The 21,115-nt window shown below is 42.6% G+C and overlaps 1 protein-coding gene across 1 annotated transcript in view; it reads left to right on the top strand.

Annotated features, from left to right (window-relative positions):
* Nucleotides 1-21,115, top strand: part of CUL3 (cullin 3) — a 153,122-nt gene that overhangs the window by 109,557 nt on the left and 22,450 nt on the right. Inside the window, exons 6-13 of the mRNA XM_040349053.1 lie at nt 2,244-2,472; nt 8,175-8,320; nt 14,974-15,150; nt 16,637-16,807; nt 18,145-18,252; nt 18,347-18,471; nt 20,179-20,275; nt 20,381-20,515. Coding sequence (XP_040204987.1) covers nt 2,244-2,472; nt 8,175-8,320; nt 14,974-15,150; nt 16,637-16,807; nt 18,145-18,252; nt 18,347-18,471; nt 20,179-20,275; nt 20,381-20,515 — 1,188 coding nt within the window. The remainder of the gene's footprint in view (nt 1-2,243; nt 2,473-8,174; nt 8,321-14,973; nt 15,151-16,636; nt 16,808-18,144; nt 18,253-18,346; nt 18,472-20,178; nt 20,276-20,380; nt 20,516-21,115) is intronic.

Raw genomic sequence — 21,115 nt, 5'->3', positions numbered from 1 at the left:
CGTGAAAAACCGCCACCACATGGAAAGCCACTTACCAAAAAGACAGGCTTATACAGCGTTAAATGTAGTCTCTGTCCACAGGTTGGAATACAGGAACCCCAACAATACTTCTTCTGAAAGTGAGAATGCTACATTTCATACATGCAGTTCATGGATTATAGGTCTTTCTTGGTTCTGGAAATGCTTGGTGTTTGTCTTTTATCAGTCTGAGTATTGTTGGGGTTCCTGAATTCCAGTGTTCCAACCTGTGGACGGAGACTGCATTTCTTAACGCTGTATAAGCCTGTCTTTTTGGTAAGCGGCTTTCCATGTGGTGGCGGTTTTTCACGGAAGTCAAGTTCGCAGTGGTGTTGTTTGTCTTGATTGTGGACACCAAATGAGATTTAATCGGTACACTTGGGGACATTATTCATTCAAATTTATTCATTTATTTTTGAAGTTATATATATTTTTTATTTATTTAGCCTCCGGTTGCTAGTAAATATTTGCTGGCGCAGTTTTTTTCTTTTTATATTATTTGTGTTTTTATACCACCTAATTGCAGCCTTCTGGCTTATCATTGTCCAATTTATTATTTTTATTGGCCTGTTTGGTTTTTTTTGTACTATATTAATCGGATGAACCTATACCAGTGACTGAATAGAGGTGATATATGGCGTGCTAAAAGGACTACAACCAAGGCCATAGCCATCAAAAATGAATGCAAGACTAAACTCACCATGTGATAACTATGTGCACGCCATAATAATGGTGGAATATAATAAGTGAAATTAAAACCTAAAAAGTGCTATGTGTATGATATAAGTGAGACTCTGTTACCTTGTGTGTATGATTATATGGATGTGAGCATGCCTGGGATCCCTCATGTGAATGGCCCGTATGAAATAGGGCCTTGCCTCCTATGCATCAGCGCCATGAATTGATGACCCGCCCAGTGCGTCGTCATGCCTGAGCATGGGGCGGACCCCTCCTTTCCATCTAGTTGGGGCTGGGACTTGCTTGGTTCCGCAACGGATTCACATGTCGCGGATGGAGCCAAAGCTTGACACAATTTCCCACAGCATTGATGGGGTTTCCATGACGTTTTGGGGGGGGGGGGGCACCAGCCCCCTCCCTTTAACAGGGATAAAAGCCCCTGCACGTTAACGGGGATAAAAGTGGCTTGGGCTGGCCAGCTCACCATTTCATACGGGCTGTTCACACAAGAGGGATCCCAGGTAAGAGTCTCACTTGTATCATACGCACAACACTTTTTATGTTTATTTTAGTTTTACTTATTATTTTTCACCATTATGGTGTGCACATGGTCGGTTTGGTCTTGCATTCGTTTTTGGTGGCTACATGCGCACACATTTCCTTTAGTTGTGGTCCCCTTAGCTAGCACACTTCACTGTAGTAATCATACACCTTATATTGCCTCCATTCAGTCACTGGTATAGGTTCATCCCATTAATAGTTCATTCACTTCACATGGTTTCATCTACATATCCTTGCAGAGCAGCGTGGGCTGTCAAGCATATACAAGATTCACATGTTTGCGATATGGTCCCCCTGTCCTTCACCTGGCTGCTGTACCCGGTCTGGATGGGGTCCCTCATCCCGGTCACCGCTATTGGACACCGCTATTGGACTGCGTCCTACGTTTTTTTAAAGACCTTTTTTTGAGAGATAGTTCTCCTTTTTAAAGAGTATCCTAGGTTTATGGATATGTTATCGATTCAATTTCAGTGCATTTTACTCCTGATGAGTGGTGTGAGCCATAAAACGTACGTAGGGTACACTTTGACCTGATGCCCAGACAAGTTTGGCTCACCAAGAGCAATTGCTTATGTTTAATTATTATCAATGGATGATTGATTCATGAAATCACTGTTAATCATGTTGTATTTTACTTTGTATAATAATTGTATGTCTATACAAGTGAACTGTTGCATATGGTATAGTATGTCCTTTACCAAAGATTGATACTTTTTAACTTAAATGGAATCAAACAATTGAATGATCAATATGAACAATCAATATGAACAAGGTATTCAGTGACATGCCTCATATAAAGTCCCATTACTGCCTCTTTTTTTTGTCTAACATATACCAGGATGGAGGTTTGCCGCTGCTATGATTGGCCTGTGTTAGGTCACATTACTATATTTTATAAAAAAAATGTGTGTTTTTTTTTTTATAAATGGACCCATAAGTGTCCTGATGCTGCACTTTTTAATATCGTATACATTGTTTTTTCACAGATGGAAAGCCAAAAGTTTCTAGCTGAAAACAGTGCCTCAGTGTATATAAAGAAAGTAGAGGCTAGAATAAATGAAGAGATAGAACGAGTCATGCACTGTCTAGACAAATCCACAGAGGAGCCAATTGTGAAGGTTGTGGAGAGAGAATTAATTTCCAAACACATGAAGACCATTGTTGAGATGGAAAACTCAGGATTAGTCCATATGTTGAAGAATGGAAAGACGGAAGGTAAGCCCCCATATATTAGAAAATTTGTATTTTATACCATTTCTAGTTTTATAGAAATAACGCTGGCTTCCATCATTTTCACAATTGCGGCCAACCCTTTACAATTAACCACTTGCCACTCACACCGGTTCTGAAATCTCATACATGTAAAACGTTTTGTTTTTTTTTTGTTTTTTTTTAACACTACCTTTTAATTTGTTTAATCAACTTTGTTGCTATCGCAAGGCTTGTACAACATCCCTTGTGATAGTATGGGCTGACAGGTTCTCTTTACGGAGAAGTATATTAGACCCCAGATCCCTCCTCTTGCCTCCCAAAGCATTTTGATCAAACTGAGATCGGTTTGATCAGATGCTTGAGAACACAAAACACAGAAGTGATAAAGTCCGTTTCGCAGTAGAGTGCTAGCCCTGGTCTTGGGGCTCCTATGTCATAGGTTACCAGGATGACTTGTTCAGTAGCAGTCCGCTCTGTTTGTGGGGCTCAATGTGACTATTTAATTTCGGATGCTGGACGCTGCCCAATCTTGTGATTTCCAACGGCCCCTCCCTCCTTTTTGCCCAGTTTCATTCCGGACTACTCAAACAGTACTGTCTTAACGATGTGGCATATAAGGACACAGTTGGATTTCCTGATGCAACTGCATTCCAGCATAAGATGTTCTCTGGGCTGGTGTATGTCTTCATGTATACTGGAGATGGGAAAATCGTTCCTCCCTCTGTCCTGGAGAGTCCTGGCGAAGGATACCAGCTTGGTGGGTTGGGGTGGAGTTCTGGACAATCTCAGTCCAGGTGACTTGGTCTCCACTACCCATCACCATTCTGGAATTGAGAGCAACTTGCCTTACCATGCTGCATTGGTTGGTGCAGCTGAAGGGCTTGCATGTAAAGGTTCAGTCTGACATCGCCACTGTAGTGGCCAACAGAAAGCATCAGAAGTTGCCATCGCCAACTGACTCTGAGGGAGTGGGCTCTTCACAAGAGGTGTTGAAGACCTCTGCCAACCGTGGAGAACCCCAGATGTGGATCTTCTGGTGTCGAGGTTCAATGTGAGGCTGGACAGACTCGGGATCAGGGATACGCAAACATTTGTGGTGGAATGCTCTGTAGATGCCATGGGACCAGTTCTGACTCATTTATACCTTCCCACTATTGCAGGTTCTCTACCTCTTTTGCTTTGCAGATTTTGGGTGTCGGGCATTCTGGTAAATCTGATCACACCAGTGTGTCCCAGGAGAACCTGCCATTCTGACACTGTTGAAGGACAAACCATGGGCCCTTCTAATCAACCCGACCTCCTGCCACAGGGTCTGATCTTGCACAATCCTTCTTTTCAGTTGGCTTTAATGACATGGCTGTTGAAGCCAGGGTCCTAGGAGATTGATTCATTCACATAATAAACATAAGGCACTTCTAAGTACATCAGAGTTTAATACTTAAAAAATGGAATAAGCTCATCAATTTCCAATACAAGATGTCCAGCAGGGAGGGCATCTTGGCACAATTTTGTGTCCCAAGATCGCTGATCTTGTCGTGCCAAGAAGACCCTACCCTGCTGGATGTCTTGTATTGGAAACGAATGAGCTGCTTTACCAGTTTTTTTACTTTTTTTTTGTTTTAAACCCTGATTGACTGCACTTAGAAGTGCCTTCTTTTGTTCTATTTCTACCAGCTCGCTTCTCTTCTATTGGGTGCTGCTGAAGTGAATCCCGGGCTGCCTGTCTATTGATTTCCTGCCCATCATTGACGTTCTTTCGGATTTCTCCATTCTTTAGAGTTAACTTGCCCAGAGCGCCCTATCTACAATTTAGTTTTTTTGTTTGATTCAATCACTCCTACTGGCTAGGAAGACTACCTCCGTTAAGATTTACCACAAGACTTGGAAGCCTTATTTTGCTTGGTGTAAGACTCTGGCATATCTTGTATTTATGTTGTGTGCTGCATCTTGACATTTCTCCACTCTGGATTTGATTGGCGATTGGCCTTAAGTGCGATTAACTACTTACCCCCCGGACCATATTGCTGGTCAAAGACCAGAGCACTTTTTGAGATTCGGGACTGCGACGCTTTAACTGACAATTGCGCGGTCGTGCGACGTGGCTCCCAAACAAAATTGGCGTCCTTTTTTTCCCACAAATAGAGCTTTCTTTTGGTGGTATTTGATCACCTCTGCGGTTTTTATTTTTTGCGCCATAAACAAAAATAGAGCGACAATTTTGAAAAAAAATAATATTTTTTACATTTTGCTGTAATAAATATCCCCCAAAAATATATAAAAAAAAATTGTTTTCCTTAGTTTAGGCCGATACGTATTCTTCTACATATTTTTCGTAAAAAAAATCGCAATAAGCGTTTATTGATTGGTTTGCGCAAAAGTTATAGCGTTTACAAAATAGGGGGTATTTTTATGGCATTTTTATTATATTTTTTTTACTAGTAATGGCGGTGATCAGCGATTTTTTTTCGTTACTGCGACATTATGGCGGACACTTCGGACACTTTTGACAAATTTTTGGGACCATTGGCATTTTTATAGCGATCAGTGCTATAAAAATGCATTAGATTACTATAAAAATGCCACTGGCAGTGAAGGGGTTAACACTAGGGGGCGGGGAAGGGGTTAAGTATGTCCCTTGTGTGTTCTTACTGTGGGGGGGGGGGTGGCCTCACTAGGGGAAACACTGATCTTCTGTTCATACATTGTATGAACAGAAAATCAGCATTTCCCCCGCTGACAGGACCGAGAGCTGTGTGTTTACACACACAGCTCCCGGTCCCCGCTCTGTAACGAGCGATCGCGTGTGCCCGGCGGCGATCGCGCCCGCCGGGCACACGCACGGGAGTCGGGGGCGAGCGGGGGGCGCGCACGCCCCCCCTAGTGGCGGCTATACGATAGGACGTATAGCTACGGGCTCTCGCCCAGGAGAGCCGACCTGCCGCCGTATAATGACGGTGCGCGGTCGGCTAGTGGTTAAAGGGTCTGATTTCGGCCTTGGTGGACTTTCTTTTTTTTTTTAGAGACCAATTGCTTCACATTCCTTGGTGCTTGCCTTTGCGCAGTCATGCATGTATTGTTCCCCCCAGTTAAGACTGTTACATGCTCTCTCCGCTTGTTTTTTTCTGTATTGTTGAAACCATCTGGGGTTTTCCCTTTAGTCATTCCGACACGCAAGCTTATATTTCTGGTTTCTGTTTCACTTTGGCTGGCTAGCCTTTCCTATAAGGAATTTTTTTATGATATTTCATTGTGACAACATGGTGCTACAAGTTCAGTTGTCTTTTTCTACCTGGGTGGTTTCATCTTTACATCTCAACCAGGACATGTTCTTGCCTTATTTCTGCCCCAAGCCTCAGTCGCTGGGGGGTCATGGCTCTTCACACTTTAGATGTGGTTCATGCTATCAGGTGTTACCTGAAGTCAACTACTGCATTTTAATTAGTCTAATTCCTTCTTTGTGTGTCCTGTAGGATCTAGGAATGCAGCTTCCAAATCTACCGTTTCTCAATGGCTTTGTCAGCTTATTTCTCAAAGTTGCAGTTTCCTTTGTTTTCAATGACTGCTTATTCTACCAGGTGCTTCTGGGATATTTGTCAGGATTTGGTAGCTCAAGTTTGTGACGCTGCTACCTGCTCTTCGTTTCATTCCTTTTTTGTGAAGTTTTACAAAGTGGATGTTCAAGCTGCTGAGGACTCCAACTTTTGGGTAGTAAGTTTTGCAGGGAGCTGCGTGAGGTGTATTTGTTTTGGGTCAGTTGGCTTGTTGCCTTCCTCTCATATTCAGTGCTGTGGAACATCTATGTCATACTGGGTGTGAAATGTCATACTGTATTCTGGGATGTACAATAAAGAATCTTTTTTTTTTTATTTTTTTTTTGGGCTCCCAGTAATTTTCTTGGGTACAAGACACAAGGATCCTGCCCTTCTTTGTGGTTTATTACTAACAAAAACTGAAGCCTTCTCTAGCTGGGAGGGGTTATGCCTGGTAGGAATATATTTTATTTTATTTCTGCCATAGTATACAAACTAATGACATTATGGGCCAGATCCTCAGAGCGAGTACGCCGGCGTATCTACTGATACGCCAGCGTACTTTCAAATTACCCGCGTCGTATCTTTAGTTTGAATCCTCAAACCAAGATACGACGGCATCTGGATTCAATCCGACAGGCGTACGGCTTCGTACGCCTTCGGATCGTAGATGCAATACTTCGTCGTCCGCTGGGTGGAGTTCTCGTCGTTTTCCGCGTCGGGTATGCAAATTAGCTATTTCCGTCGATCCACGAACGTACGCACGGCCGTCTCATTCTCTTGCGTAGTTTCTAGTCGGCTTTTTCCGGCGTATAGTTAAAGCTGGTATTTTGCAGCTTATAGTTAGACTTGCCATGTTAAGTATGGCCGTCGTTCCCGCGTCGAAATTTGAATTTTTTTTTATTTTTTGCGTAAGTCGTCCGTGATTCGGGATGGACGTAAGTCACGTCTAAGTTAAAAAAAAATGACGTTGTTGCGATGTCATTTAGCGCAATGCACGGCGGGAAATTTAGAAACCGGGGATGCGCTTCATTTAAATGAAACGCGTCCCCTAATCGCCGATTTGAATTCCGCCGCCAGAGATACACTACGCCGCCGTAACTTACGGTGTGAATTCTTTGAGGATTCAAAGCAGCCAAAAGTAAATTACAGCGGCCGATCTATTTCTATGTGGATCTGGCCCATTATATCCTTTTATTCTAAATGCAGTGTTTTTATACTTTTTTAATATGTCTTATTCAAACAAGAAGTGATGTATTTATTGTATGTACAAAAATTTCAATTTTGGGTTGATTGGCCTTTCGATGTGATAACAGCTTTGCACTTTATTGCCATGGAATGCAGTACATACGTTTTTTTAGTGTAGCAATTTTATACCAGTATTTTATTATGGATTCTAGTTGTCATTTTGTTGGTGTTTCCCAGATATTTTTTTTTAAGTGGGTTTTAGACCATTTCCTGGCCAGTCATTGACAAAAATATTCCATACAATCCTACTTGGTTATGTAATCTATTTTTCATATTTGTTTTTCCTGCATTCTCGCTGAGCTCAGAACCCCTACTTTTCCCCCTCCATTTTTGTTATCTGAAATGAGCAGTTACATGTTGGTCATATGCACTGCTCTACGCACACTACAAACCTTCACAGAGGAGGAACAACATTGGTGGGCTACATAATGAATGATCGTTGTGATAGCCAATCGGAGGCTATAACAGCAATCATGTTATTGCAATTCAGTTCCCCCCTAGGTCCTGATTTGTGAGTAGGAGACCAGAGTTTCCATGATTTTGGAGTAATTCAATCTTGAAATTAGACAAACCCTGCATTTTTTTCTAGTGTGCATATTTTTGGCCACTAATGTAAATGACAGACTGATTTGATTGGGATTTACTTGTGGAGTAAATGGAGTAAAGGCTTGTATCAACAGGTAGAGACCCTACTTACAGCCTGGACTTGGAATAAAGAATCTCCATAGAGGTATGTAAAGTTTTTTTTATTGGAAATAAGATTATTTGTTCCTGCTCTTTAGCAGTATTACTGATTTTTACAGTTTCTGTGACATGGGAGGTTCACTCTATAGTTCGGTAGCATTAAGTAAATGTAGTTTTTTTTTCGAATTTTATAAAAAAAAAAAAAAAATTAATCACTTTTTTTTTTTGTCTTTTTTCTTACAGATTTGGCCTGTATGTACAAATTATTCAGTAGGGTTCCGAATGGTCTCAAGACAATGTGTGAATGTATGAGTTTATACCTTCGAGAACAGGGGAAAGCCCTGGTTTCTGAAGAAGGGGAAGGAAAGAATCCAGTTGATTATATCCAGGTAGGACTCCTTTAACCCTTCCATACCTAAGCCCTTTTTTATTTATTTTTTCTCCTGACATTTGGTGCTTGCAAGTTAAAATCCATGTTTTTTGCTAGAAAATTACTTGGAACACCCAAACATGAGAATATGTGAGACCCTAGAGAATAAAATGGCGATCGTTGCAATATTTTATGTCACTTTATTTGCGCAGCGGTCTTTCGAATGCATTTTTTTTGGAAGAAATTCACTTTCATGAATAAAACAAAAAAAAACTATATAGTTAGCCAATTTTTTTTTATATTGTGAAAGATGTTACGCCAAGTTAATCGGATACCTAACAAGTCATGCTTTTAAAACTGTGCACACGTGGAATGGTGACAAACTATGGTACTTAAAAAATCTCCATAGGCGACACTTTAAAAATGCTTGCAGTTTACCAGTTTAGAGTTAGTGGAAGTCTGGTGCTAAAATGATTGCTCTTGCTCGTGGCGATATCACACGTGTGGTTTGAACACTGCCTAGCTTTGCGGGGCGCAACTTGCATATGCGTCCGCTTTTGCTTTTTTTTTTTTTTTTTTTTTTTTTTTTACACTGTCCCTTTTTAAAAAAATTGCTTTTATTGCTGTCACAAGGAATGTAAACCTCCCCTGTGACAGTAATAGGCAGTGACAGGTACTCTTCATGGAGGAATCTGGGGTAATTTTTATTATATATTCGGCGCCTTTTAAGTCTCCTGTAAACCATCTCTTCCGAGACTCTGGCTTCGTTCGGGTCTCTGGCCAGCCAGCGGAAGTGGCGGCTGCCTACTCTTGGTGGAACGGGAGAGCCCGGGCGAACTAGTTAAACATGGTATAGTATGATTACTTTAGTGAAAATAACTATACTTTCTTTATCGTACACCACGGGACACAGAGCCATTCTTTACATCAGGCCTCGACAAAATCCGGGCGCCAGGTCGCAGTTGTGACCTGGTGCCCGCCGGTAATTGGGGCCGCGGCTCAATTACCGGCCGTCGCGGGCCCGCCGCGATTGCGCGGCAGGGGGAGGTGGGGGCACACGGAGGCACAGGATCCTGTTTCTCCGTTCGCCCCCACCACCATGCGATCGCGACAGCTGGTAATTTAGGCCACGGCTTTTGCAGCCTTGTGAAGGCCCAAGCTGCCTTCTGTGACCTGGCGCCATCTGGTGGTGGCCGTTGGCATTACAAGTAAAACCGCAGTTCTCATGTGTTTGTTTTTACTGCCATCTCCTTCCCTTTAATTAGAACCCCCAAACATTATGTATATATTTTTTATTCTAACACCCTAGAGAATAAAATGGCGATCATTGCAATACTTTCTGTTACACCGTATTTGCGCAGCGGTCTTACAAGCGCACTATTTTTTGGAAAAAATACACTTTTTCTTTTTTTTATATTAAATAAGACAACAGTAAAGTTATCCCAATTTTTTTTTATATTGTGAAAGATATGGTTACGCCGAGTAAATTGATACCCAACATGTCACACTTCAAAATTGCATCCACTCGTGGAATGCCGACAAACTTTTACCCTTTAAAATCTCCATAGGTGACATTTAAAAAATTCTACAAGTTGCATGTTTTGAGTTAGAGGAGGTCTAGAGCTAGAATAATTGCTCTCGCTCTAACGATCGTGGCGATACCTCACATGTGTGGTTTTAATACCGTTTACATATGCGGGCGCTACTCACGTATGTGTTCGCTTCCGCGCGCGCGAGCTTGGCGGGACAGGCGCGGTTTCTGGCTCCTAATTTTTTTTAGCTGGCTCCTAGATTCCAAGCAAATTTGTCAACCCCTGCTTTACATAATGGGTTAAGGGTCACCAGCAGTGATTGGACACTGGCACAACCAATTGAAGACAGTTCCCCTCCATATAACCCCTCCCATCAGGGAATTGCCTCTGTTTTTCCCCCAGTGTCTAAGGTGTTGGACGTGTGTAGGATGTGCTAAGGAAAGCTCTACCAAACAGGCCCTCTTGGGGTAAAGAAGAGCTATGCCTTCAGATCCATACAAGATGCCAAATAATTTGCGCTGAAACTGGATGGGATCCGGGCCCCATGCACGAGGTGTCGCCTGTAATGTCTCCGGAGGATTGAGCTCTAGGGTCCAGCACTTTCGCTCTATATGCTAAAAGTCCTGGTAAGAGTCTTTTACAAGGCCCAGGGGAGAGGTCTCCTTTTAAATAGGAACACACAACCCACCGTGATGGGTGAAGATTGGTGCTGTCTGAAATTTCAGCAGATAAACCTGCGGCGGGGATAAAGGATAAGAAGAAAAGTTTCCGAAGAACAATCTTAAAAATCTTTTCCAATTTTGAGTAAGGTGTCTTTTCTTTTTTCACCACTAGAGGGAATAAAGAGCCGAGTTGTACTCGCCACGCTCTAAGCAGTGTCAGATCCTACGGACAAGCACACTTCCTCCGCTGCAGAGCTCTGCTATAGACGGCCACCGCTTCTCCCCTCCAGATGCTGGGTAAGACCACAGTACATGCAGTTATCGGGCAAGAGGAGGCTACCCCTCGCCCCAGGACAGCCACCATTTGCCCTAGGTCACGCGCACGCTTTATTGGCGGCGGACGAGCGGGGTCGTGAGCGTGCACGTGCGCACGCTAATTCGAAACATGGCGCTCATTAAGGGACCCAGAGCCAGCAGACCCTTCCTTGGAACACATCAGCATTTCAGGGGTACGTATGCTCTATGTGGTTGGTGGGGCACTCCCAAGAGAGTGAGTAACTTGTATAGTGCTACAAATGCGAACTAAATCGCCTTAAGGCGCTGTATCCAATGTCGTCATCCAGCCACGCTTCAGAATAGATGTGTCTTAAGTTTTTTTTCTGAAGGCCCGATGGTTCACTTCCATCCGAATGTCTGTAGGTAGAGCGTTCCATAGCCCCGTGGTCCTTGGACTGCGAATCTTCGTTCTCCTTTAGATTTGTAGCGGGACTTGGGGATGCGGAGGTTCTGCTTAGTTGATCGTAGGGCCCGATTTGGAGTGTAGTGTTTTTTATTTTCTTGCATAAGTCTTGCGGCGCGATTCCTTGTGTGCATTTGTGGGTGAGGCAGAGGGTCTTGAATGTCACCTGATCCTTTACGGCTAGCCAGTGGAGGGACCTCAAGACCGGGGAGATTGGTTCCCACGTTTTTTTACCTGTTACCAGTCTGGCTGCAGTGTTCTGGACAACTTGTAGACGAGACATCTGGTATCTCATGCAAGGAGACACCTACTCCTTGCATGAAACTGTGTGTTGCATACTTTATGTAGATTGCTAAACTGACCACAGTAGTATATGCGTTGTGGTACCTCGGCTTGTTGCTTGGTAATATGTCTTCCCTTAGAAGGAATTCAGGGACTAAGACAAGAAAGCACCGCTGCCTGAGACGGGGCTCTAGCCGTGCCTGCTCAGTACCTCCCTCTCCTGTAAATTTTGACGTACCTATACAGGAGGAGCCATTGCCACTATCAGGAGTAACAACTTTTCCGGTGGCACCTGGGCCTGCATATGTCACTAAGGACACTTTGACCGCAGCCCTGGAAAACTTAGAAGGAAGAGTCGCTACGCTAATCGCAAAGTCCTCGCAAAAGGACAATAATCGAAGCAGGTCTCCTTCGGTGGTTCTAGAAAACCACTCTATTACCAGAGAAGAAGATAAACAAGCGGCCTTGTTTTAAACGTTTTCTCTCCGTCTCCTGGTAAATCTACCTCCAGCCAGTGGCGACGGCATTTTCAGCCAGGTCCAGAAGAACAAGAAGCCGTGGGGTTCAAAAGCTAACCAGCAAAACCCCAAAGCCTCTTTATGAAGAGGCACCGCTGCTCGGCCGAGTAGGGGGGCGGCTTCGACAGTTTTCAGCAGCATGGCAGACAGAAATCCGGGACAAATGGGTAGTATCCACAGTATCCCTAGATTACAAGCTTGAATTTCGAAAGATCCCATCTTCTCAGTTCCAAAGCTCAAGGCTCTCCAAAAATCCACTAAAAAGAGCGTCCTTCAAAGGATTGGATCACTTGCTGTCTCAAGGAGTGATCACAGAAGTACTCCTAAACAAGCAAGGTTTAGGTCTTTATTCAAACCTCTTTGTGATTCCAAAACCAAACAGAGACATCAGACCCATCCTGGGTCTACGATCTCTAAATCAATTTCTGAACATTCGCCATTTCCGAATGGAAACTATTCGATCAGTGGTTGCCACCCTACAAGGTAGAGAATTCATGTCATCGATGGACATGAAGGACACATATTTACATGTGCCTATCCATCCCGCAGAAACAAGAGATCTCGGGTCCAGTTCTTCTACACTCAATTTTAGAAAGCCAGCCTCCAGGCTTATCTACTATAGAGTCTGGAAGGCATATGTTTCCTGGTGTGAAACCAAGAAATGGGATCCTCGAAGTATGACATTAGCAGGATTCTTGCCTTTTGCCAGTTAGGAGTGGATATGAAATTGGCCCTTAGTACCATTAATGGTCAAATATCGGCTTTATCAGTCTTTTTTCAAACACCACTGGCATCTCATTCCCTTGTTTGGGCGTTCATTCAGGGGGTATTGTGGATAAATCTGCCAGTCAAGTCTCCCTTGTGCCCATGGAATTTGAATTTGGTTTTGCAGTATTCCTCTGATCATTTTAAGCAGGAAATTTGCCTTTTTTGATTGCTATCTCTTCTGCTAGAAGAGTATCTGAATTAGCAGCTCTTTCTTGTAAAGAGCCTTATTTAATTTGTCACAAAGACAAAATTGTACTACGACCCCCATCCTGCCTTTTTACCTAAGGTGGTTTTGGCTTTTCATTTAAATCAGGACATTGTTCTGCCGCCTTCTTTTTTTTCCGGATTCGCAGATAGAGGAGTAAAGATTATTTCACTCTCTAGATGTAGTGAGAGCAGTAAAGGTGTATCTGCAGGCAACCAGTCAGATACACAAAACAGATGTTTTGTTTATTTTTCCAGATGGTCCCAAGAAGGGACAAGTGGCATCTAAATCCACTTTTTACAAGTGGATTCGACAAACAATTATTCAAGCCTATGGGTTAAAGAACAGAACTCCTCCTTTTTCTGTTAAGGCGCACTCTACCAGGGCGATAAGTGCTTCATGGGCAGTGCATCACCAGGCTTCGTTGGATCAGATCTGTAAAGCTGCAACTTGGTCTTCAGTCCACACGTTTTCCAAATTCTATCAAATGTGTGAAATGACATGCGAATGCCGCCTTCGGGTGAAGTGTGCTGCAGGCAGCAGTATAGGGCTTCTTGTCCATAGTGGCCTGCTTGATCTTTGTCTCCCACACTTCATGGAGCATTGCTCTGGGATGTCCCATTATGTAAAGAATGGCTCTGTGTCCCGTGGTGTACGATTAAAGAAAACCAGGATTTTTAAAACGGCTTACCTGTAAAATCCTTTTCTCAGAGTACACCACGGGACACGGAGGCCCCCCCCTTCTTATGGGAACGTTACTGCTTTGCTAGAAAACTGAGGTACTTCCCTGAAAGGAGGGGTTATATGGAGGGCAACTGTCTTCAATTGGTTGTGCCAGTGTACAATCACCGCTGGTGATCCTTAAGGCCGGGTTCACACCTTTGCGAATTGGTTGCGGCTTAAACTGCATCCAATTCGCATAACATTATAAAATATAGGGTTGTCCCGATACCGATACTAGTATCAGTACCGATACCAAGCATTTGCCCGAGTACTTGTAACCGGGCAAATGCTTCCCCCGATACATGTACTGTCAGCGGTGATCAGTGCATGGGGAAGTTACAAGTTCCTCTTCTCCCCCCCCCCCCACGCGGCTTTCAGCTGCTTGAAAATCAGCGGTGATCGATGCTTGTAACTCCCCCACACACTATCACCGCTGACTGTCCCGTGTCCTCCTCCAGCCCCCCTCCGTTTTGCTGCAGTCTCCCTTCCTTCGTGTCCCCCGCCATGTTTCTCCCTCCCTTCGTGTCCCCCGCGATCATCTCTCCGGGCCCCCGGTGGCACGGGAGAGCCTGGAGAAGCACCGGATGGAGGGGGGGGATGTCCCCTCCCGCTGCCTATAAGAACGATCAAGTGGCGGAACTGCCGCTATGATCGTTCGTATAGTGTGCAGGATTGCCGCCGGAACAAAATGATATCTGAATGATGCCTCCTAGGTGCAGGCATCATTCAGATATCCCCGCACAAAGTACAGGACGTCATATGACGTCCACCCGGGATAAGAAATCCCCTTTTTGGACGTCATATGACGGCGTGCGGTTTTGAAGTGGTTAAAGGATATGTTCACATTTATGCACATGGTATAGCATGTTCAGCAACCCCCTACTTGCACTGACAAACCCAACCCCAAAAAATCGCCACAAAAAAGTAAATAGTTACTCTACCTGAGGTCACTATTTGTGCTTGATTCCCAAGCAACATAGATTTTAAATGGATTGCAATATATGGAGACGTTTAAATACAACACAGAAGCAAAACCGATAAATGCTCAATTGGTTCAATGCCATCTTTGACATATATTTAGGAGTCTCTGATCTTGGGTAGAGTAGCTTTTTTAAAAGTACCTTTCTGTAACTTTCCTAATCCTTGTATATTTGTGATATTTTAAATTTGTGTTATACTACGTATTGCCAGAAGATGATATATTTGTTGTAGCATATTTATGTTGGTCTTTTCTTATTTGCAGGGCCTCCTAGACCTGAAGAGTAGATTTGACAGGTTTCTTCAGGAGTCATTTAGTAATGACCGTCTTTTCAAGCAAACTATTGCTGGTGACTTTGAGTACTTCCTTAATCTGAACTCCAGATCCCCTGAGTACCTTTCCTTATTTATTGATGACAAACTCAAAAAAGGAGTTAAAGGCGTAAGTAATTTGTCCTGGCTATGTGTTTTTCCCAATATCTGTAAATCTTCATCTGTTCTGAGTGGGCAAGTGGTGTTTTAACTTTAACTACTCCACTCACTAGTGGAACTCATCATATGAGTCAGCCAAGTTTAGAGTGCAAGTTCACCTTTTCAAAAGATGAAAAGGTGAACTAATGCCTGGTACACACAATGAGATTTTTTTTTTTTTTTTTATGCTAATCTCGGATCGAACCTGAAGAGTTAACTAAAGTTAACAAATTCTCGTACCACAGAAAAAAAAATTGGAAGTGATATATTGTGTTGTAATGCATTTGTATTGCATTTTGGAATGACAGCTGTACTGATTAAATTAAAATCTTACGATCTGGCATCGTATGAAAAAAAAATGTGTGCTTGTCCGATCGGAGGAACTGTCATGATCGACTCTCGAAAGCTCTGTACTAACAATCCGATTATTGCACGATCGTTTCAAAAGCAGTATATTTAAGTACGATTTTCAGGTCGTGTACATGGAGCTTTAGGCATCTTTTACAGGGGGAGAATCCACTTTACTCAACGGGGGATCTGTCCACTGATCCCCCTGCAGAGCAGGCGGCTAACAGGTCTGTGTCTGCTCAGTCTCCGCAGAGCGGACATGGACACTACCGGTTCTGCTCTTTGGGCAGTCTGGTGTAAACAGAGCTGTCTGTTGACACCTGACTGCCCTATGATCCGATCTGCCTAGAAGAGGGGAACATATCCCTTTTGAGGGTTTTTTTTTTTTTTTTTTTTGCGGAGTGGATCAGATTGGAGTTAGGCAGGTGTAAAGGGATACAAGTCCCTTTTTTATACCCTGCAGGCTAATGGGATACATGAACCATCCGATCAAGTCCACCTTAAAAACTGACTGGTGGAGCTGATCAGATTGCTCATGTGACACACCCTACAGGGACAGCCACATACTGATCAAAATTCAGCTGATGCCTGCTGGACCTGATCGTTTTGTATTAGTGTATGGCAAGCTTAAGTTTAATATGTAGGGAATGAAAATAATCTTGAGTATTTCCCCAGTATCTCTATAGAAATGAATGTGGGTTTATGTGATTGATGGTACCTGTAAGCTGCATGTCTGTGTGTCTGGTCATATTGGCTTGAATTTATATTTGGTGCAGGGGACAGGAATTGAGATGAGCTGTATGGGTAAGATTTTTGAACCTGTAACAAATCTAATTGCTGTGTATACTGAGGCTGGCTTCAGCTTAGAATGAGAGGAAAAACCACTGACCTTCTATTCTAGGAAGCTGGAACAGTGCTCCTAGGTTATTTTCCAGATAGGCACTGCTGAGGCAATATTGAGTGCTCATGCCTGCAAGAGCATGCAAAGCATGCTTTAATGTACATCCGCACTTCTGAGGGTTTTCAATGCTATAATGCTATTAATAGTCTTTTGTCAGTGTAGTGTCTTTAAAGTTGTCTAACATTAAGGGATTTTTCTCTTTTTAAAGCTCACAGAACAGGAGGTTGAATCCATACTTGACAAGGCAATGGTCCTTTTTAGATTCATGCAAGAAAAAGACGTGTTTGAACGTTACTACAAGCAGCATTTGGCTAGACGACTACTTACCAACAAGAGTGTGTCTGACGACTCTGAAAAAAATATGATATCCAAATTAAAGGTGACTCTTGTTCCTTCCTTCTCTATGCCACCATGTTTGAAGGACATTGGGTATTGCAATTCTAGTCAGAAGGCTTCTTGTCTGTTTTCCCATTTTATTAATGCTTCATATGTACAGATTTTAGTTTGACAGGGATTGCATGGTATGACATTGGTCACTTATTATTCATAGGGCCACTAACTGTTTTCACAAACTACGTTTATACCGTTTGTGTTTTTATTATTATTTTTTTTTTATATTATTGTGGTTGTTAAATTTGGTTTTACAAATGTTTAACAGTGGGTGCACCCATGACTTATAATTCAGAGCTTTTTTTTTTTTTTTTTTTTTTTTGAGGGAGCACAGCAAAAGCATCTCTTAGATTCTGTGTCTGTTTCACTGAGACAAGAGCTGAATGTAACAATTTCCAAGGGTGACAAAATTGTAACTAAGCAGAGGTTCCAGCCCTTTCCCGCGCTATTTAAAACCAGAAAGAAAAGCTTAGGCTGGGATTGGCTTAAAATGGGATTGTAAAGTTTAGTGGGTTTTCACCTTAAAGGGGTTTAAAGGGAAACATTTTTGTTCCCTAAATAGCTTTCTTTACCTTAGTGCAGTCCTCCTTCACTTACCTCATCCTTCCATTTTGCTTTTAAATGTCCTTATTTCTTCTGAGAAATCCTCACTTCCTGTTCTTCTGTCTGTAACTACACACCATAATGCAAGGCTTTCTCCCTGGTGTGAAGAAAGCCTCTTGAGGGGGCGAGCAGGAGTGTCAGGACGCCCACTAACACACAGCTCCTTTCTCTATCTGCAAAGTAGAGAGCGTCCTGACTTGCCTGCTCGCCTCCTCCCCCCTCAAGAGGCTTTCTCCACACCAGGGGGAAAGCCTTGCATTGCGGTGTATATTTGGACACAAGCACTGGAAGTGAGCACTTCTCAGAAGAAATAAGGACATTTAAAGGCAAAATCAAAGGATGAGGTAAGTGAAGGAGGACTGCACTAAGGTAAAGCAAGCTATTTAGGGAAACTTTTTTTTTTTTTCCTTTTACAACCCCTTTAATGCATGTCTGTGTCAGTGTACACAGCAGTGGGACTCTGGAACGTGCCTGCACTGGGTGCCCTCATGGAAAGCTCCATGGGGGGCACCTAATGAAGGAGGTAGCGCCGGAAGGCACCCCAGAAGAGAATCTGGGCTGCTGTCTACAAAACCCTTGCACAGAGCAGGTAAGTAAAACGTTTGTTATTTTTATCAAAACAAAAATTTGGAGATTTTACAACCCCTGCTATATAAGTATGTTCTACTCAAGTTTCCATCTTTTTTATTTTTTTGTGTTCTTTTTTTTTTTTTTTCCTTTTAGACTGAGTGTGGCTGCCAATTTACTTCAAAATTAGAAGGCATGTTCAGAGACATGAGTATTTCAAACACTACTATGGATGAATTCAGGCAACATCTGCAGACAACAGGGGTATGAAATTATCTATGTCCATGGTTATTTAAAATGCCTTCATCTTCCCAGTGTGTGGTGACATTCTTCTTGGTGCTCTTGCCTTGTGTTTCAGGTCTCCTTAGGAGGGGTTGATCTCACAGTCAGAGTTCTTACGACTGGCTACTGGCCCACACAGTCGGCTACACCGAAGTGTAACATCCCACCTGCTGCCAGGCATGCATTTGAAGTATTTAGAAGGTAAAATAATTCTAAGAAAGCCGACAATTCTGCCTGAAAACTGACATGCCTCTGGTTTTAAACAATTATACAGGTTTTCCGTGACATTGTTTTTGTGTTTTAGCTTGCTCTTTTACACTCAATTTTCTCAGTATTCCTAATATATTGTAGAACAGCCCTGTTATCCTTATACGTGTGAGATGCTGCCCAGAAACTGCAAAGTTTAAGACCAGCTCATAGCTGCAGTAGTAGCTGTGAGTTGGTTTCTGTGTTATGCTGCAGGAGCTAAAAGTAATATGGGTGGCTGCCAAACCACTTTTACAGGACTTGTGCGTCTTGTTTGCCCCCTAGTGATGGCAATAATGTTATGTGCGTAAAATTAAAAAGTGAAAAAAATGTAAACTATAAAATGATATTAAAAAAATTATTGAAAGTGCCCCTTCGCCCTGCGCATACGCATATTAATGCATTTGTAGAGTGCATACACGAGTGTAATTTTCTACGTGTCATAAATTGCTGTGCATGGCAAAGTGAAAGCAAGAATTCTAGGTCCCTCATTTACATTAATGCCAAACTAATGAAGCTGTAAATTTAAAACACCCTGGTAAGTGGCATACTGTAATATTTTGCAGCACATGAAGTTTTGAGGCTAGACCTATTCAGTATTTATTTACTCAATACTTAATTGTGTGCATTAAATGGATTTTAGAGTATCACGGAACATTATAATTACCATTGTTTTATTAAGGCCTCTTAGTTCCTAAAATGTATATTGTGGGGGTTTTAAGTAATTTTCTAGGCAATGCAGATTTTAACGTGTGAACAATGAAAATATTGCTCGAAAGGGTAGTGGTTATAATTGGAGGCTGCTAAAATCGCTAGCCCAATTATTTTCCTTTAAGGACTCCAGTGCTTAGGGATGTTTTAACTTTTTGAAAGCTCTGGATAACTTGGGCTCCTTTCACACAGGCACCTCTGTGAAGCAGAATCCGCTTGCTTAGTGGGTGATCTTTCCGCTCAGGCGGATGGCAGGACGTGTCTGCTCCGCTATGCATAGCAGACACAGTCCCGTTCTCTATGGGGCAATCGGATGGAAATTGACCGACTGTCCTTTGCTATCCGATCCACCAGACGGATGGGGAATAGGACCACATCGGTCTGTTTTTGCCGGCTCGATGGTGGCCAGTGTCGGCTGAAAAACTGATGGGTGGACCTCAAAGGATCACCCGTGTGAAAGACTCCTTATAGTTTCATGAATATCTGTCCGGGGCAACAAGAATTACCAGCAGCTGTGGGGATTGGGAATAAAGTGGATATCTTTACCTGAGTGCTGAGAAATCTATACTAGTGTCAATTATTTTCCTAGCAACAGAAGCTAGTTTGAAAATGCAGTGCATGACCCATCAAACAGCTTACAGTCCCACTATGTTCTGTTTGACAGAAACACGAATTGTCCAGTGGATAATGGGAGATTTTTATTTTATTTATTTTCATTCATGATGTGCTTAGGTGTGGCTGTATGGGAGCTAATGTTCTATACAGTTTATTTGCATTAAAAGACAAAAGGACTGCCCAGAACTGCTTGCAGTTCTAAATTGTTACTGTTCTAAGGCCATTTGAGGCTTAGAGATATTTTAACATCTGTTCTGCTGCAATTTGCCGCAGTTTGTGAGCCCTTGCTCATATATCAGTGTAAGTAATTAAAATACTGTGTTTGCTTTGATAAAGGTTTTATCTTGCTAAACACAGTGGACGGCAGCTGACATTGCAACACCACATGGGTTCTGCAGATCTTAACGCCACTTTTTATGGACCTGTCAAAAAGGTTAGTTGGAAGATTTGAATATAGAGAAAATGGTATCCTAGAAGATGCCCCTCATAATAAATCATAGTTTGTTAATGTGCATGGATGTGTGCATTTTCTTTCCAGGAGGATGGCTCAGAGGTCGGTGTAGGAGGCGCTCAAGTTACTGGTTCCAACACACGAAAACACATACTGCAAGTCTCAACCTTCCAGATGACCATATTAATACTCTTTAACAACCGAGACAAGTACACGTTTGAGGTAGGGAATGAAATACTTTTTACCTCCTTTTGTATTTTTTTTCTCATCTTTTGTTTACAAATAAGTGGACTACAACAGTTCTATGCATATCTACTTACTACTTGGACTTCTGCAGGTTGTTTTTTTTTTTTTGGGGGGGGGGGGGGGGGGGGTTGTCAACTGAAAATGTAAAGTTGATTTTAGCATTTTACTTATTGAGTGCCATAGGTTAGCTACTATTTGAATTGCATAAGTTACCTAAGGCCGGCCATAAATGGAGCAAATTTCTTTCCTGCAACTACGGGTTGCAGGAAAGAAGTTTGCTCAATTCCCCCTTCAACAGTGAGAATGCCTCCTGCCGGGCCATTGTCTTGCTTTGTTCAATCAAAACTATCCAATAAGGTTTGAGACACTGAGTCATTACTTCTGTATGTAAACCGTCTTTGTAGCAAAGTGAAAGCATTGAAAATGCTAAAAGGAGCAATAATGACATGAATGAAACCAGGGCTGTGGAGTCGGAGTCGAGGAGTCTTGAGTCGGGGGAAATTTTGGGTACCTGGAGTCGGCAAACAATGCTCCGACTCCTACTAAATTTAGATTGGAATTTAAAAAAAAAGCAAG

This window comes from Rana temporaria, chromosome 4 (genome assembly GCF_905171775.1).
Source record: "Rana temporaria chromosome 4, aRanTem1.1, whole genome shotgun sequence".
In the NCBI taxonomy this organism is placed as follows: domain Eukaryota; kingdom Metazoa; phylum Chordata; class Amphibia; order Anura; family Ranidae; genus Rana; species Rana temporaria.
This window is presented reverse-complemented; position numbering and strand designations above follow the sequence as displayed.